Source organism: Hippoglossus hippoglossus, chromosome 16, assembly GCF_009819705.1.
Source record: "Hippoglossus hippoglossus isolate fHipHip1 chromosome 16, fHipHip1.pri, whole genome shotgun sequence".
In the NCBI taxonomy this organism is placed as follows: Eukaryota; Metazoa; Chordata; class Actinopteri; order Pleuronectiformes; family Pleuronectidae; genus Hippoglossus; species Hippoglossus hippoglossus.
In genome coordinates, this window is record NC_047166.1 from 5,294,982 (window position 1) to 5,314,799 (window position 19,818).

At 40.2% G+C, this 19,818-nt stretch overlaps 1 protein-coding gene and 2 long non-coding RNA genes across 3 annotated transcripts in view; 1 reads left to right on the forward strand and 2 right to left on the reverse strand.

Moving 5' to 3' along the window:
* Positions 1 to 19,818, forward strand: part of LOC117777400 (hemicentin-1-like) — a 1,765,934-nt gene that overhangs the window by 93,152 nt on the left and 1,652,964 nt on the right. The window contains exons 18-23 of the mRNA XM_034612162.1: positions 5,404 to 5,673; positions 9,957 to 10,232; positions 11,012 to 11,296; positions 11,663 to 11,950; positions 12,945 to 13,229; positions 14,250 to 14,537. Coding sequence (XP_034468053.1) covers positions 5,404 to 5,673; positions 9,957 to 10,232; positions 11,012 to 11,296; positions 11,663 to 11,950; positions 12,945 to 13,229; positions 14,250 to 14,537 — 1,692 coding nt within the window. The remainder of the gene's footprint in view (positions 1 to 5,403; positions 5,674 to 9,956; positions 10,233 to 11,011; positions 11,297 to 11,662; positions 11,951 to 12,944; positions 13,230 to 14,249; positions 14,538 to 19,818) is intronic.
* Positions 1 to 19,818, reverse strand: part of LOC117777478 — a 26,073-nt gene that overhangs the window by 1,643 nt on the left and 4,612 nt on the right. The gene's annotated exons all lie outside the window — the stretch shown is intronic.
* LOC117777481 overlaps positions 6,515 to 19,818 on the reverse strand; it is a 13,730-nt gene continuing 426 nt past the window's right edge. The window contains exons 2-4 of the long non-coding RNA XR_004616616.1: positions 12,066 to 12,111; positions 8,767 to 8,772; positions 6,515 to 6,690 (exon numbers count right to left, since the gene is read on the reverse strand). This is a non-coding gene — a long non-coding RNA (uncharacterized LOC117777481). The remainder of the gene's footprint in view (positions 6,691 to 8,766; positions 8,773 to 12,065; positions 12,112 to 19,818) is intronic.

A 19,818-nucleotide genomic window follows, 5' to 3' on the forward strand; every position in this document is an offset into this window, starting at 1 on the left:
ATAAATACAACATCTTCTCCAGGCAAGAAGAAGTGTCCTCCGTTATTTCTCTACTGCTGCAAAAAGTGAAGGGTGTGAACCCTGAAGCGAGAAGCAGCTTCAGCCCGGGAGGAGAACAGACATCTCCCCTGTACGTCACCGACTCCGGTCTGGAGGTCGAGCAGGAGACGTTAACACTACGTTACATTGTATATTTACGAGAAGATGATCCACTCCACCGCCTACTCACTCACCCACCGCCCACATACACGCATTTTTAAATAATACCGAGGTCCGGACCTGCATGGAGCTGATTACTTTACTTCAGATGAAGGTATTTGTCTGGGTCATGCTCTCCTGAACAACTGAAGACATGTGAAGGGTCATAAATTGTAGAGAGGAAGTGTAATTAAAAAACAAGAAATGCACAGTTCTGGAGTATATTTACATGTTTACTTTCCACCACTAACAGTACTGCTGAAGAATGTAATATTAATATATTATTATTATTTAACTTTTTAGTTCAGATTTCCTCTAAGTTAATGCTTTATCATTATTACTGCAAAGACACCTGTTTTATCTATTGTTACCAGGGCCAGTTGTAAACGTGCCTGTTCGATTTGCCACGGCAACTAAAGGCCGACTGTGGGACTCAGTCCACAGAACCGTTGATGGGTCCCAGTCGCCTCTGCTGCAGAGCGCTGGTCGCCTGTTTATTCAAAGCTTATCAGCCTATTATTGAACGTATTGCGTTTCCAAATCACGGCAAATTCCACACTGCACTTCCTTGGGCCCTTAACAATGCACATGTCACGTGAGAAGCCGATAAGATGAACGCTTCTCGAGATATGAAAGTCACAGAGCAACAGACTAAATAGATAGAGAGAGATTAGTGGAATTAGTCGATAGATGATAGATAGTATCCATCATATCTGTTCTTTATCAAAGGACCTGTTGTGACTCTTCTAATAATTCACTCTGTGTCTCTCTGCAGAAATGGCTGATGTTTTCAAAGGCCTGAGCTTCCTTGAGACCCTGAAAGAATCCATAGACAGCAATAAGTTATCAGATGTCAGGGACGCGGTGGAAGATCTCTTGATCAGTAGGATCAACTTGGCTGTGGTGGGAAACCGTGGTGATGGAAAAGACTCCTTCATCAACTCCCTCCGTGGCCTCGGACCTGGGGATGAGGGGGGGGGGGGGGGGGGCGGCTCCTGCTTCGACCCCCGTGGCCTCAGAGGACGTGGCAGGCTACCCTGACCCTAAACACCCTGACTTTCGCCTGTGGGACCTGCCGCCTGTGCCCGACACCTCCCCATTCGAACCTGAGGGATACATGGATAGAGTTAAATTCCTCCGCTACAACGCTGTCTTCATGGCATTCACACATACGCCCCATCCCAACAGTGTGCAGCTGTTCTTGGAAGCCCGCTCACTGCAGAGACAAACGGTGTACTGGGTTCTCTTAGCTTCGGTGGGAGATCCAGAGAAGAGCCTGGCAGAGAAGAGGAAAGCCAGTCTGGAAACACTGAGGTCGCAGGGTGTGATGCAGCCTAAAGTCTACGTGGTCAGACCCTCCACCCTGGAGAAGTCTGACTTCCCTGGTCTGTTGGACGACTTGGGCAAAGACCTTCCAGAGATCCGAGCCCAAGCCCTTCTCTTGGCTCTCCCGACGCTCACCTCAGCCCTGGTCACCCAGAAAAAGGAGGCCTTCAAAGCTCTGGTATGGGCCGCAGCGTCGCTATCTGGTGGGATGTCTGCCATTCCCGTCCCCCTGGTGGCTTCTATGGTGGACTCGAGTGTAGCGGTGCGGATCCTGACGAAAGTACAGTTATCTCTCTGCCTGGATGACAAATCAGTCGAGCGACTGGCCCGACAGCGAGGCGTGGAACCCCCGAGACTTAAAGGGCTTGTAAAAACCCTTTTGATACGTTTTCACCTTGTTAGATGACGTTTTAAATAGAGACACTGTGAATACTATGTGAGCATAAATTCTCCAAATCAATATGTAGTACTGTAAACTGCTCTGTGTCGATTAACCAGACTTTGCAAAAAACAACGACAAAAAGAGGAAGTGGGAGGAAATGCATCTGTGTGCATATACTGTGAGAAGCTGTGAACGCTATCACTGTAATCACAACACCTACAAGAAGCTGTTTTCTGGCTTGCATGATAGGGGATGCTAATTTATTTTCTTGCATCCCCTTTCAAAGTGTGAACACTTCCTTTTTCTGTAAAGTCTCATTCTCTGAGTGAAGCTGTGTGTGACAGACTGATACAAGTGGGTCCTCTGAGGTAAGAACAAGCTTCTATGGTTATTTATCTCCTCATGATGTTAATCTACTAGAGTAAAATATAGTGTTTCAGAAGTTTTGTTTACAGTATATACACTGATTACAAACTGTATTTTTTGTGGATGAAAAAAGATAATTTTTTTCTGAATAAAATTTGAATCCAGATCACTTAAAAATAATAATAATAATAATAATAATAATAATTTAAAACCCTTTTTCTTCCATTCAGTTGAAATACTTTTTTCCAAATGAAAACTCACACATCAGTTTCAGATGTCGTAGTTCCCTGAAGACTGAGATGAACCCAAAGAGCCAGATATGACTTTTTAAACAGTATATTTCAGACTAAAAGGTTCAAAAATTAAAATGTAATAAAGACACTGTTATGTTTGCAGTCAAAGTATTTTATATGTGTTCTGGGGTTTCTTTCAATAAAAGTGATTTGAACAAGTAGCTAATGTCAAATAAAATTAAAACAGAAAACAGAAAAAAAATCAATATTTTAGTTATTAAAAAAGAAACTGAACTCTGGGATTAACAAAAACATGTGGCCCAAATATTCCATTGTAAAATAACTACATTTAATTTCCTTTAATAAATGACAAATTCTGCGTAGAGGTGAGATGACTTATGTGTTTTCAAACTACAAGTTCACAACCATCTTGAAATGAGGAACAAAACAAAGACAACTCTCAATGTCAGTAAAAGAAATGAAATGAGGAAGAAGGAAATTCTGAGACAAGCTGAAAAAGAACTTTGATCACACATTTTACAGTAAAAAGAAAAAGTTTTGTGATCTTATGATGTTTTTATCCACTTTTCAGTTTTTATTTGTTTCAGAAATCCAGTTGTAGTCCCACATGAGATGGAGGCTCAGACAGTCACGTGGTTGGTTTTTCTGGCCCTAATAAAACGTAAGGATTTTATTTCTCCACTTTGAAAACAATGTTTTATATTTTTTCCAACATTTGCATTAAAGATTAACTCACTTCTCCACTTGTGTTTTCACCGACAGATGTTTCTACAAGTGACCCTGGAAATCCTGTTGAAGGTATTTACAATAAAAATCTGAATATTAAAATACATTTCAGAATATACATAAAATTACAATTAGTAGACAAATGTGTCCTTCATGCCCCGAGCAACCAAGGCTCCTCCGGGAGGAAATATAATTAATAACCAAACGTACATGAAAAATTTACATTTGAACAAACATAAGTGATAAAAATTACAGAATCCATCTTTGAGATCATTTTAGTTGATGTGTATTTTGAGTTTTTAGTTTGGTCCATGTCCCATTCACTAAAATTCACGAGGTTAGATTTATACCGCAGTCAGGCACCAGGTGGCGATCTAGACACTTTGGCTTCACTTTTAGTCGATGGTTGAACTATTCTAGATCAGTTATGACTCTAGAGCAGTTTGGCTATAGCTTCACTCTACATAGTTTCCCAGTCAAGTCGGCTTCACCTTTAAAAATCAATGTTTCTATTAAAATAACGTCTTCTCAGTGACACTGTACAATAAGACTTTAGCTGTTGTGTAGACGCATCATCACATTTCTCTTGCTTTCATATTCTCAGTAAACCGATGCCCGCTCACTTTTGAGGAACCAGCTGTCGTGGTGGAGTCTGACGTGGTCACACTCACATGCTCCACTTCAAGTTCATGTCCTTCAAACCCTCACATTCAAGATGTGACTCAGATCGACCGGACACAGGCCACAGACTTTCATCAAGATAAGGAAAGAACCACCTTCAGCTTTAGAGCCAGCAGGGAGGATGACGGGAGGGTGTTTTCATGCCAAACACAGAACAACACGGACAAATATTTGATCCGGAATATTACAGTCACTGTTAAATGTAAGTTGATGAATTCATTTTATTGATGTTCTATCTTTTAGGTATTACACCCTGCTGTTATGATCATTATTATTATTACTCTGGTTCAAATCCCAACTTTGCTGTGATCTTTCTGTTAAGTTTGTATGTTCTCCCCGTCTGCATGAGTTCTCTCCCGGTACTCCAGCTTCGCCCCACAGTCCAAAGACATGCAGATTGGGATGAAGTTCATTGGAAACTCTAAATTGTGTGAATTGATATTTGTCTCTGGATGTCGGCCCTGTGATACGCTGGAGACCTCTCAGAGCCAGAGTCAGCTGGGGATTGGCTCCATCCTCCCACAACCCTCAAATGTCCACCAGTGTCACCAGGCTGCTCATGGCGTGTCTGTGATTTTCAGTCATTTTACCTCTTTCCCATTCGTGTATTGATTTAATTTGAATTCTGAACTAAAATCTTCTGCATAGTATTCACAATATTACATTCTTAGTGGACCGTCACTCACATAGCAAGTGTCTTGGTCCAGATTTGTCCTGGGCCACGAGAAGACCAGAAGTGCCGGATCATTGCCTGAAGTGGCCCACATCCGTGTGCTATCCGGGTCTTGAATTAACCTGAAAGAATCTTCTGTTTCAGATTCACCTGTTGTTGAGATAAAGGTCATTTCACTTGGGTCCTTTTTCCAGATAAGCCGAGGAAGACGAGCATTTCTGTCAGTAGCTCTTCTGATAACCAAGTGAAAGTTGGTCGTTCTCTCATGTTAACCTGTGACACCGATGCCAATCCTGCCCCGACGACTTACTTCAGCTGCGACTTTTTTTTTTAACCAAACACATCAAACCAAAACTTTCCTTTAAAAAAACTATCGATGCAAAAGTAAATTTTTCTCATGTATTTCTTCGGTGGTCCAGTTTTTTTAATTAATTAATACTTCTGAAAGTTGAAACAATAGCACCTGATAAATGAATGACCTTAAGTACTTAAATCTCTGTAATTCTTCTACCAGAGTAAAGTATAATTCTATTAAATTGAAGCCTTGTGACTTTAAGCAGTTGTAAGTTTTCTTATAGTATAATTTGTGGTGTAATTGTGTAATGCAATGTATTGTTTTCACAGGTTTGCATGTTATTGTGCTCCCTAGTCCACTGTCTCCAAACTTACCTTGATTTACACCCTGATGAAATAAAAAACATGTATTATTCAGGGTCATTCTATATTATAAAGACCATTATATTGGACAGTGGTTAAATCTGACAGTTCTCTGTTTTCTATATTGTTGGTTACTGCAGACAGTCCCAAACATGTGACAGTTCAAGCCAATCCTGGTCTTGATGTGAAGGAAAATGTGTTGTTGACACTGAGCTGTACTGCCGAGTCCAACCCACCAGTGAGCTCTGTCACCTGGAGGAAGACGACTGATGGGAGAGAGGAAATCGTCCAACAGACTCAGACCTTCAGGGTGAATTCAGCCAGTCCCTCTGACAGTGGACTGTACAGCTGTGAAGCCACCAATGACATTGGAAGTGGAAAGTCACAGCCAGCTGAGGTTAAAGTCAGATGTGAGTAGAATGATGCACTTGTGATGGTGAATGGATAAACAAGGAGGATATATTCTACATTACTGCGCATAAAGTAAATACTGATCAGACGTGCTGGTTCCAAAAAGAAGAAAACATTACTCCACAATGTCAAAAACACCACAGGGTTCTTTTAACTATGGTGTAAATTAAGTCATTTATTAAACTTATCCAACATTTCTTTGAACTGAAAACGTCTATTTCAACATGACTAAAGTGGCCTGTTGTCATAACTTGATTTATTTAAATATCACTTCTCAAAACAACGTTACAAAGTGCTTCCCAAGTAACAAAAAAACTAACAACACATCAAAATATGAATACAAATTTAAAAACAAATTAGAAATCTGTCATAAAAGACTAAATAAAAGAATAAAAAACAGACCTACGTAAAATCAGTGAATGAAGTAAGATAAAAGTTTGTTGTCAGCTCCTGACTCAGTCTGCTGTCTGTCCTCGTTCAGGATGTTTCAGAGCCTCAGGGCTCTTGTTTCAAAAGCTTTGTCCCCCAACTTTGTCCTCATGTATTGGTTGAATTTGAATTCTGAACTAAAATCTTCCGCATAATATTCACAATATTACATTCTTAGTGGACCGTCACTCACATAGCAAGTGTCTTGGTCCAGATTTGTCCTGGGCCACGAGAAGACCAGAAGTGCCGGATCATTGCCTGAAGTGGCCCACATCCGTGTGCTATCTGGGTTGTGAATTAACCTGAAAGAATCTTCTGTTTCAGATTCACCTGTTGTTGAGATAAAGGTCATTTCACTTGGGTCCTTTTTCCAGATAAGCCGAGGAAGACGTTCGTACGTTGGTGGTTCTCTCACGTTAACCTGTGACACCGATGCCAATCCTGCCCCGACGACTTACTCCAGCTGCCACTTTTTTTTTTTAACCAAACACATCAAACCAAAACTTTCCTTTAAAAAAACTATTGATGCAAAAGTAAATTTTTCTCATGTATTTTTTCAGTGGTCCAGTTTTTCGAAATAATTATTCCTTCTGACAGTTAAACTAGACGAAAAGCCGAATTTCCGTCACTGTAATCCTCTGCACTCGCCTAATTCCTTGCAGTTAGTGCCCGATTACAGAGGCGAACTCCGCGTTCGCCCGTGACACAAAATGACCAAAACCGGCAGGAACGTACCCCCGCGTTCGAAGTGGTGGGGGCTGGAGAAGGGGGCGTGCCGCCGTGGAGTCGCGGAGCAAAGGTGTTATCTAATTAGCATATGAATCGCAGCGAAATCACTTGTTAGAACTTATCTCACTTCACCATTGGATGAAACCACAGACCGTTGAAACGAAAAGTCACTTGTGATTGGCTGCTAGATCTGTTGGTATTGGTCACCCTGGGTCATTATAATACACACGTGGGTAAACACCTCCCACACAATATTAATAATTAATATATAGTTATTACTAATAATTTATATATATATATTCATTAATATATATTAATTATTAGTAAGCCTTTACCAAAAGCACTGCAGTTACTGAAGACTATACATTCATTAATGTGATGCTTGATGTTATATGTTGAACACATTGTAGAGGGAAAAAAACATTAACAAGGTATATGTTGAGTCAAAGCTTTATTTACATACAGCACAAATATTGTACAAACAACTGGTCTAGCCAGTGAAAAACTAATCAGGTGAAGGTTGACATGTCTCTTTGCCGCCTCTGGGTCATAACTTCTTTGTGGGACTCTGTCCGAATCTGCTCCAGTGTGTAGACGTCTATGATGTGTAGCTGTGAGATCCAGTGTAGCTTCCAGTCTTATTTGAAGTGTGGCACACAGGTCGTGAGCTCCTGGCTGTGGAAGGATGGATCCATGTCATCTGTCCCGCTTCAATCAGCTGTAAACACAATCAGTACAATTAGCACAGTTCAATGACAACATACACCTACACATGTAACTGAAAAATTATCTAATGAATCTAATCTTACCCTCTTTCTTCTCTGTCGACTCCTGAACTTCTCAATGCTGCTGCAAGAGCTGCACGGTCCGGTTGGATGTACGGGAAGTTCCTTCATACTGGCTCTTAGTACGTCTTAGTACAGGCAGCTGGAAAACAACATGAGTAACATGAGTATATTATTAATAAACGGAAATAGCCTCGCTACATCACCGTTGGAAGATCCACAGTAAACAAAACACAATTACTTACGTACAATGGCGTCATTTTCCACAGTGCAAATCCGGACTTGCAGCTAGAGTCTCGGCCAAATGTGCAGTGACTGTCTCGTTGTGTGGGTGGGGGGGACTGTGAAAACACAATGATGAAATAGACCAGATAAAGTAAACCTGGAGAATGTATTTTATACAGCACAGCGCGGCTCTTCTTTATCTTACCCTCGCTCCGGTTCGTGGCGCCGGCCATTTGCCTCCGAGGTGTGAAGAGATGGGCTGTTTCCTATTAAATACAACAGGACAAAAAGTCACGTTTATGAAAAAACTTAACGAGAACAAACTCTTGAGTTGAAGCAGTTCGTACATATTTAAACATGCACTCGTTCTGCTCAAGCACTCGATGCTCTCTTCTTCTTTTAGCAACTTTCTCGCTAATCCCACAGTTGTTAACACGCTAGTCAGAGCTAAGAGTTAGCTTAGCAGTTAGCAATGGCTTCTCTCTGTAGCTCTTACCGTAAGTTTGGGACTGTGCGCCCGTCTTCTCCGCCTCGACTCGTCCACACTGGGCCCGCGGCTTTGCGTTCCAACGCACTCCTCCTCTCCTCCGGGGAAACAGTGTCGTGTCGACTTCAGCAAGTTGTTTACACCGAAAACAGAGTCACTCGTCGGACCACGCAAAACACGAGCCGCTAGTTTCTTGTCTGCGGGAGACAGACGCTTCATTCACGAGGCTGGATTGGACCAGTCCCAACGTGATGACGTTAACGAGTGACGTGGCATGAAGCTGAGTGTGACGTTTTCAGAGTAAAACTTCACAAATTACCTTTTCACTTTTGAAGCAGCGGTTATAACAGTTTTTAAATTGTACTTTACATTTATATGGGATGAGTATGTGACTGAGGACCAGTTTATTCTTTCTGGTGTTAAGTTAATGTACTTACATGATTCTTGCTGTTCTGTGTTTGTACCCTCATAGATGAATGCACTTATTGTAAGTCGCTTTGGATAAAAGTGTTGAGTGTTTTAATGGAATACTGAAATAGTTTAATAACAACAATAGGATAATTGAAGTTCAAATTATGAGGCAATTTCAGCATAGTCAACAGCTTAGTATGCCATGGACATGTGCATATGGTGCTGAGTTTGACAGTATTTTGGGAGGACAAATGGTTGGAACTTTGACACGCGATGACACAACTGATTTATGTGAAGCACATTGTTTTGGTGTCAGCAGAAAGACTTCTCTTAGAAAACTGTACAGTGGTGCCACTCTCTCCATTACAACATATTATCTTGGATGAGCTTGACAGGCAAATGTTGAAATAAATTGCACTGTTTCTAATTTTTTTTTATAGCATTGACCTTTGCTCATGGTATACAATGCAATTCATAAGGGAAATCTATATAAGCTACAATTTCAGATTTTATATTTAATTTAAGCCTGGTGTACTGACGCCAGATATTTTAGTTGATATCTTAGTTAGTACCTTTTAGAAAAAGGTGTTACCTCTGCACCACTGAGTGAAACTATCCTGATTTGCATTTGTAAAGCTCACAGCATTGTCATTTACATGTGAAAGCCTCCCCTGAGCTTAGGAGCAGGGGGGTCACCTCCCAACATTCTCAGGCTTGTAAAACTGCCAGAAACTGGAACCCCGCATCAATTCCCGGCAGTTACTGGCAGTTTTCTGTGCTGCCTGCAGATTCCTGTGAACAGCCGTTAACCTGAAATTCCACCGAAATTTGCAGCGACAGTATCTGACACAAATACTTCTTTTCATGCAGTGGTTGAAACAATAGCACCTGAGAAATGAATGACCTAAAGAACTTAAATCTCTATAATTCTTCCACCGGAGTAAAGTATAATTCTATTAAATTGAAGCCTTGTGACTTTAAGCAGTTGTAAGTTTTCTTATAGTATAATTTGTGGTGTAATTGTGTAATGCAATGTATTGTTTTCACAGGTTTGCATGTTATTGTGCTCCCTAGTCCACTATCTCCAAACTTACCTTGATTTACACCCTGATGAAATAAAAAACATATATTATTCAGGGTCATTCTATATTATAAAGACCATGGACTGTGGTTAAATCTGACAGTTCTCTGTTTTCTATATTGTTGGTTACTGCAGACAGTCCCAAACATGTGACAGTTCAAGCCAATCCTGGTCTTGATGTGAAGGAAAATGTGTTGTTGACACTGAGCTGTACTGCCGAGTCCAACCCACCAGTGAGCTCTGTCACCTGGAGGAAGACGACTGATGGGAGAGAGGAAATCGACCTACAGACTCAGACTCAGACCTTCAGGGTGAATTCAGCCAGTCCCTCTGACAGTGGACTGTACAGCTGTGAAGCCACCAATGACATTGGAAGTGGAAAGTCACAGCCAGCTGAGGTTAAAGTCAGATGTGAGTAGAATGATGCACTTGTGATGGTGAATGGATAAACAAGGAGGATATATTCTACATTACTGCGTATAAAGTAAATACTGATCAGACGTGATGGTTCCAAAAAGAAGAAAACATTACTCCACAATGTCAAAAACACCACAGGGTTCTTTTAACTATGGTGTAAATTAATTCATTCATTAAACTTATGCAACATTTCTTTGAACTGAAAACGTCTATTTCAACATGACTAAAGTGGCCTGTTGTCATAACTTGATTTATTTAAACATTACTTCTCAAAACAACGTTACAAAGTGCTTCCCAAATAACAAAAAAACTAACAACACATCAAAATATGAATACAAATTACAAATCTGTCGTAAAAGAATAAAAACTAGACCTATGTAAAATCAGTGAATGAAGTAAGATAAAAGTTTGTTTTCAGCTCCTGACTCAGTCTGCTGTCTGTCCTCGTTCAGGCTGTTTCAGAGCCTCAGGACTCTTGTTTCAAAAGCTTTGTCCCCCAACTTTGTCTTCATGTATTGGTTGAATTTGAATTCTGAACTAAAATCTTCTGCATATTATTCACAATATTACATTCTTAGTGGACGTCACTCACATAGCAAGTGTCTTGGTCCAGATTTGTCCTGGGCCACGAGAAGACCAGAAGTGCCGGATCATTGCCTGAAGTGGCCCACATCCGTGTGCTATCTGGGTTGTGAATTAACCTGAAAGAATCTTCTGTTTCAGATTCACCTGTTGTTGAGATAAAGGTCATTTCACTTGGGTCCTTTTTCCAGATAAGCCGAGGAAGACGAGCATTTCTGTCAGTGGCTCTTCTGATAACCAAGTGAAAGTTGGTCGTTCTCTCACGTTAACATGTGACACCGATGCCAATCCTGCCCCGACGACTTACTCCTGGTACCGCAGCAAAAATCAACAAACTGACTCATGGTGGAAGAACACAAACAGACGTAGTCTGCGTTTAACAATACAAAGAGCAGATGAAGCTTGTTACAGATGCAGCGCCTCAAACCTCATTGGTAGAGGGGATGAGAGTCAACCAGTGTGCATACAAGTACTGTGTAAGTACTATGATGTTTCCAGTGATTTTTCCGTGAATTCAAATACTTTGGTCATCTGCTTCCAGCTTGTGTGTGAAATGTCAGCCTCTGCTCTCGTTTAAATAACTTTCATTAGGGGGCGTGCCCGATTAGCCACTAGGTGAGCATGATGCAGGTATTGGGGTATTTTTAAAGCCCCGGAAGGATCTGCTGACGAGGAGTTTAGGAGCTTCAGGAGAGGAGCTCCCTTTACCACTGATTGTTGGATTTTTTGTTCAGCAGAACTTTTACATTCACAAGAAACCTATGTAACACACACTAGAGGGAAGAAAAACAATAAAATCATAATGTGCCTTCTTTAAAGAAGATTCTGCTTCCTCTCTACAGACCCGCCCACTGAACCTATACTGTATATGAGTTCTGAGGTCACAGAAGGTCAGACCATCACCGTCAGCTGCACTGCTGAAAGTTTCCCACAGTCAACTCTCACCTTGATGAGGATCAACACAAATAATCAGGCTTTAATAATCACTGAAAATAATATTTATTCACGACCCATCGACTCTCTCTACCACACGTTTACTGTGACTTCAGCCGACGCTGGCTGGTACTTCTGCCGTGCCCAGAACAGTGAGGGCTCAAAGGACAGCAAGCAGCAGAAGTTGGTGGTGAAATGTGAGTGTTTCAGCTGCGGCTTTTTTTTTTTCAACCAAACAGATCAAACCAAATTCTTCCTTTAAAAAATCTATCTATACAAAAGTAGCTTTTCTCATGCATTTTTCTATTTAACTATTACTTCTGACAGTTGAAACAATAGCACCTGAGAAATGAATGACCTAAAGTAAATGTGTCTATTTGATTAAGAACTGTAGAGCTTAGAAAATATCAATAAACTACCAGACCCTATATGAAGTCATTTAATCTATAAATTATCAATAATAATGATCCAGTAATGTTACGTGGTGCCACTCTGCCACTTAATGAATACTCCTGCTAAACTACTGTGCTGCTTATTTAAATTATGAATTCAGGGCCTATACTTTTAATGGAGTATTTTTGTTCTGCAATATTTCTATTTTCTTCTACTATTTCAACATGACTAAAGTGGCCTGTTGTCATAACTTGATTTATTTAAATAGCACTTCTCAAAACAACGTTACAAAGTGCTTCCCAAATAACAAGTAAAATAAAAACACATCAAAATATGAATATAAATTTAAAAACAAATAAGAAAAATAAAAGAATAAATAAAAGAATAAAAACTAGACCTACGTAAAATCTGTGTATGAAGTAAGATGAAAGTTTGTTTTCAGCTCCTGACTCAGTCTGCTGTCTGTCCTCGTTCAGGCTGTTTCAGATCCTCAGGGCTCTTGTTTCAAAAGCTTTGTCCCCCAACTTTGTCCTCATGTATTGATTTAATTTGAATTCTGAACTAGAATCTTCTTCATAGTATTCACAATATTACATTCTTAGTGGACCGTCACTCACATAGCAAGTGTCTTGGTCCAGATTTGTCCTGGGCCAGGAGAAGACCAGAAGTGCCGGATCATTGCCTGAAGTGGCCCACATCCGTGTGCTATCTGGGTTGTGAATTAACCTGAAAGAATCTTCTGTTTCAGATTCACCTGTTGTTGAGATAAAGGTCATTTCACTTGGGTTCTTTTTCCAGATAAGCCGAGGAAGACGAGCATTTCTGTCAGTGGCTCTTCTGATAACCAAGTGAAAGTTGGTCGTTCTCTCACGTTAACATGTGACACCGATGCCAATCCTGCCCTGACGACTTACTCCTGGTACCGCAGCAAAAATCAACGAACTGACTCATGGTGGAATCCCACAAACAGACGTATGCTGAGTTTAACAATACAAAGAGCAGATGAAGCTTGTTACAGATGCAGCGCCTCAAACCTCATTGGTAGAGGGGATGAGAGTCAACCAGTGTGCATACAAGTACTGTGTAAGTACTATGATGTTTCCAGTCATTTTTACGTAAATTCAAATACTTTGGTCATCTGCTTCCAGCTTGTGTGTGAAATGTCAGCCTCTGCTCTCGTTTAAATAACTTTCATTAGGGGGCGTGGCCGATTAGCCACTAGGTGAGCATGATGCAGTTATGGGGTATTTTTAAAGCCCCGGAAGGATCTGCTGACGAGGAGTTTAGGAGCTTCAGGAGAGCAGCTCCCTTTACCACTGATTGTTGGATTTTTTGTTCAGCAGAACTTTTAAATTTACAAGAAACCTATGAAACACAGACTAGAGCAGGGGTGTCAAACATACGGCCCGCGGGCCGGATCCGGATGACTTTGCTAATTGTGAAAATTACAGAAAGACATAAATTGCATTTCTATAAAAGTAGCTGCTATTCCTAATCAGTCCACAGGGGGTCGCACTGTATCAGTAAGAGCATGCCATAGACTGTAAAACAAGTAAAGAGTAAGAGTAGCGATTTACACTGAGAACCAGAACTAAACATCAGTGAATCAGCATGTCTCTTAAGAATATGGAGGTTTATGAGTACAAACGTTTTGTAATTTTTTTAATCGATCCAGTAATTGCTTAAAAAACAGCGTAAATGCGATGTCTGCTCCGGAGGCAGCAGCGCTCGCTGCTCGCTTTGTGACGCGTTTGACGTCAAACGCGTCACAAAGCGAGGGAATCTGCAGAGGAGAGCCCAGGCAGATAAACAGTGGGCTGACGTCTGAGTTTTTGGTCTTTATGTTTCTAGTTTATTGTAGAAAGACCTTAAAATAGGGTTTATCATCCAAAAACCTTCACCAATGATTTAAATATAGAGAAATATTGTCGTTATGTATGCGTTATTATGCTATGATTTTACTGGTCTGGCCCACTTGAGATCAAAGTGGGCAGTATGTGGCCCCTTAACTAAAATGAGTTTGACACCCCTGGACTAGAGGGAAGAAAAACAATAAAATCATAATGTTCCTTCTTTAAAGAAGATTCTGCTTCCTCTCTACAGACCCGCCCACTGAACCTATACTGTCTATGAGGTCTGAGGTCACAGAAGGTCAGACCATCACCGTCAGCTGCAGTGTTGAAAGTTTCCCACAGTCAACTCTCACCTTGATGAGGATCGACACAAATCATCAGTCTTTAAAAATCACTGAAAATAATCTTAATTCACGACCCATCAACTCTCTCTACCACACGTTTACTGTGACTTCAGCCGACGCTGGCTGGTACGTCTGCCGTGCCCAGAACAGTGAGGGCTCAAAGGACAGCGAGCAGAAGACGTTGGTGGTGAAATGTGAGTGTTTCAGCTGCGGCTTTTTTTTTTCAACCAAACAGATCAAACCAAATTCTTCCTTTAAAAAATCTATCTATACAAAAGTAGCTTTTCTCATGTATTTTTCTATTTAACTATTACTTCTGACAGTTGAAACAATAGCACCTGAGAAATGAATAACCTAAAGTAAATGTGTCTATTTGATTAAGAACTGTAGAGCTTAGAAAATATCAATAAACTACCAGACACTATATAAAGTCATTTAATCTATAAATTATCAATAATAATGATCCAGTAATGTTACGTGGTGCCACTCTGCCACTTAATGAATACTCCTGCTAAACTACTGTGCTGCTTATTTAAATGATGAATTCAGGGCCTATACTTGTAATGGAGTATTTTTGTACTGCGATATTTCTACTTTTACTTAAATCTCTGTAGTTCTTCCACCAGAGTAAAGTATAATTCTGTTGATATTGAAGCCTTGTGACTTTGAGTTGTAAGTGTTCTTGTGATATACAGGTGCATCTCAATAAATTAGAATATCATGGAGAAGTTTGTTTATTTCGATAATTCAATTCAAAAAGTGAAACTCATATGTTATATAGATTCATTACACACAGAGTGAAATATTTCAAGCGTTTATTTTTTTTAATTTGGATGATTATGGCTTACAGCTAATAAAAACCTGAAATTCAGTATCTCCGAAAATTTGAATATTGTGAAAAAGTTCAATTTTGTAGACTCACGATGTCCCACTCTAATCAGCTAATTAACTCAAAACACCTGCAAAGGTTTCCTGAGACTTTAAATGGTCTCTAAGGCCGGTTCAGTAGGACACACAATCATGGGGACGACTGCTGACTTGACAGTTGTCCAGAAGACAGTCATTGACACCCTCCACAAGGAGGGTAAGCCACAAAAGGTCATTGCTAAAGATGCTGGCTGTTCACAGAGTGCTGTATCCAAGCATATTCATAGAAAGTTGAGTGGAAGGAAAAAGTGTGGTAGAAAAAGGTGCACAAGCAACAGGGATAACCGCAGCCTTGAGAGCATTGTGAAGCAACGGCCATTCAAGAATTTGGGGGAGATTCACAAGGAGTGGACGGAGGCTGGAGTCAGTGCATCAAGAGCCACCACGCACAGACGTATCCAGGACATGGGCTACAACTGTCGCATTCCTCGTGTCAAGCCACTCCTGAACCAGAGACAACGTCAGAAGCGTCTTACCTGGGCTAAGGAGAAAAAGGACTGGACTGTTGCTCAGTGGTCCAAAGTCCTCTTTTCAGATGAAAGTAAATTTCATTTGGAAATCAAGGTCCTAGAGTCTGGAGGAAGAGTGGAGAGGCACAGAATCCAAGTTGCTTGAAGTCCAGTGTGAAGTTTCCACAGTCACTGATGATTTGGGGAGCCATGTCATCTGCTGGTGTTGGTCCACTGTGTTTTATCAAGTCCAAAGTCAACGCAGCCGTCTACCAGGACATTTTAGAACACTTCATGCTTCCTTCCGCTGACAAGGTTTATGGAGATGCTGATTTCATTTTCCAGCAGGACTTGGCACCTGCCCACACTGCCAAAAGTACCAATACCTGGTTTAATGACCATGGTATCACCGTGCTTGATTGGCCAGCAAACTCGCCTGACCTGAACCTTGTCAAGAGGAAGATGAGAGACACCAGACCCAACAATGCAGTCGAGCTGAAGGCCGCTATCGATGCAACCTGAGCTTCCATAGCACCTCAGCAGTGCCACAGGCTGATCGCCTCCATGCCACGCCGCATTGATGCATTAATTCATGCAAAAGGAGCCCCAACCAAGTATTGAGTGCATATACTGTATATATGAACATACTTTCAGTAGGCTGACATTTCTGTATTAAAAATCCTTCGTTTTATTGGTCTTATGTAATATTCAAATTTTCTGAGATACCGAATTTTGGGTTTTCATTAGCTGTAAGCCATAATAATCAAAATTAAAAGAAATAAACACTTGAAATATTTCACTCTGTGTGTAATGAATCTATATAATATATGAATTTCACTTTTTGAATTGAATTTTCGAAATAAATGCACTTTTCCATGATATTCTAATTTATTGAGATGCACCTGTAATTCAACACCACAATAGTATAATTTGTGACGTAATGCAATGAATTGTTTTCACAGGTTTGCATGTTATTGTGCTCCCCTTTATATATTAGTCTCCTACCTACAAACTTACCTTGATTTACACCCTGATGAAATAAAAAACATATAATATTCATGGTCATTCTATATTATAAAGACCATTATATTGGACAGTAGTTAAATCTGACAGTTCTCTGTTTTCTATATTGTTGGTTACTGCAGACAGTCCTAAACATGTGACAGTTCAAGCCAATCCTGGTCTTGATGTGAAGGAAAATTTGAGGTTGACACTGAGCTGTACTGCCGAGTCCAACCCACCAGTGAGATCTGTCACCTGGAGGAAGACGACTGATGGGAGAGAGGAAATCGTCCAACAGACTCAGACTCAGACCTTCAGGGTGAATTCAGCCAGTCCCTCTGACAGTGGACTGTACAGCTGTGAAGCCACCAATGACATTGGAAGAGGAAAGTCACAGCGAGCTGAGGTTAAAGTCAGATGTGAGTAGAATGATGCACTTGTGATGGTGAATGGATAAACAAGGACGATATATTCTACATTACTGCGTCTAAAGTAAATACTGATCAGACGTGCTGGTTCCAAAAAGAAGAAAACATTACTCCACAATGTCAAAAACACCACAGGGTTCTTTTAACTGTGGTGTAAATTTATTCATTTATTAAACTTATCCAACATTTCTTTGAACTGAAAACGTCTATTTCAACATGACTAAAGTGGCCTGTTGTCATAACTTGATTTATTTAAATATCACTTCTCAAATCAACGTTACAAAGTGCTTCCCAAATAACAAAAAAAGTCAAAACACATCAAAATATGAATATAAATTTAAAAACAAATTACAAATCTGTCATAAAAGAATAAATAAAAGTATAAAAACTAGACCTACGTAAAATCAGTGAATGAAGTAAGATAAAAGTTTGTTTTCAGCTCCTGACTCAGTCTGCTGTCTGTCCTCATTCAGGCTGTTTCAGAGCCTCAGGGCTCTTGTTTCAAAAGCTTTGTCCCCCAACTTTGTCCTCATGTATTGATTTAATTTGAATTCTGAACTGAAATCTTCTTCATAGTATTCACAATATTACATTCTTAGTGGACGTCACTCACATAGCAAGTGTCTTGGTCTAGATTTGTCCTGGGCCACGAGAAGACCAGAAGTGCCGGATCATTGCCTGAAGTGGCCCACATCCGTGTGCTATCTGGGTTGTGAATTAACCTGAAAGAATCTTCTGTTTCAGATTCACCTGTTGTTGAGATAAAGGTCATTTCACTTGGGTCCTTTTTCCAGATAAGCCGAGGAAGACGAGCATTTCTGTCAGTGGCTCTTCTGATAACCAAGTGAAAGTTGGTCGTTCTCTCACGTTAACTTGTGACACCGATGCCAATCCTGCCCCGACGACTTACTTCAGCTGACACTTTATTTTTTTAACCAAACACATCAAACCAAAACTTCCTTTAAAGAAACTATCGATGCAAAAGCTAATTTTTTCATGTATTTCTTCGGTGGTCCAGTTTTTTAAATTAATTATTACTTCTGACAGTTGAACCAATAGCACCTGAGAATTTAATGACCTAAAGTACTTAAATCTCTGTAATTCTTCTACCAGAGTAAAGTATAATTCTATTAAATTGAAGCCTTGTGACTTTAAGCAGTTGTAAGTTTTCTTATAGTATAATTTGTGGTGTAATTGTGTAATGCAATGTATTGTTTTCACAGGTTTGCATGTTATTGTGCTCCCTAGTCCACTATCTCCAAACTTACCTTGATTTACACCCTGATGAAATAAAAAAACATATATTATTCAGGGTCATTCTATATTATAAAGACCATTATATTGAACAGTGGTTAAATCTGACAGTTCTCTGTTTTCTATATTTTTGGTTACTGCAGACAGTCCCAAACATGTGACAGTTCAAGCCAATCCTGGTCTTGATGTGAAGGAAAATGTGTATTTGACACTGAGCTGTACTGCCGAGTCCAACCCACCAGTGAGATCTGTCACCTGGAGGAAGACGACTGATGGGAGAGAGGAAATCGTCCAACATTCTTGGACTCGGACTCAGACCTTCAGGGTGAATTCAGCCAGTCCCTCTGACAGTGGACTGTACAGCTGTGAAGCCACCAATGACATTGGAAGTGGAAAGTCACAGCCAGCTGAGGTTAAAGTCAGATGTGAGTAGAATGATGCACTTGTGATGGTGAATGGATAAACAAGGAGGATATATTCTACATTACTGCGTCTAAAGTAAATACTGATCAGACGTGCTGGTTCCAAAAAGAAGAAAACATTACTCCACAATGTCAAAAACACCACAGGGTTCTTTTAACTATGGTGTAAATTCATTCATTCATTAAACTTATAAAACATTTCTTTGAACTGAAAACGTCTATTTCAACATGACTAAAGTGGCCTGTTGTCATAACTTGATTTATTTAAATATTACTTCTCAAATCAACGTTACAAAGTGCTTCCCAAATAACAAAAAAAGTAAAAACACATCAAAATATGAATATAAATTTAAAAACAAATTACAAATCTGTCATAAAAGAATAAATAAAAGAATAAAAACTAGACCTACGTAAAATCAGTGAATGAAGTAAGATGAAAGTTTGTTTTCAGGTCCTGACTCAGTCTGCTGTCTGTCCTCATTCAGGCTGTTTCAGATCCTCAGGGCTCTGGTTTCAAAAGCTTTGTCCCCCAACTTTGTCTTCATGTATTGATTTAATTTGAATTCTGAACTAAAATCTTCTGCATAGTATTCACAATACTACATTCTTAGTGGACCGTCACTCACATAGCAAGTGTCTTGGTCCAGATTTGTCCTGGGCCACGAGAAGACCAGAAGTGCCGGATCATTGCCTGAAGTGGCCCACATCCGTGTGCTATCTGGGTTGTGAATTAACCTGAAAGAATCTTCTGTTTCAGATTCACCTGTTGTTGAGATAAAGGTCATTTCACTTGGGTCCTTTTTCCAGATAAGCCGAGGAAGACGAGCATTTCTGTCAGTGGCTCTTCTGATAACCAAGTGAAAGTTGGTCGTTCTCTCACGTTAACCTGTGACACCGATGCCAATCCTGCCCCGACGACTTACTCCAGCTGCCACTTTTTTTTTTTAACCAAACACATCAAACCAAAACTTTCCTTTAAAAAACTATCGATAC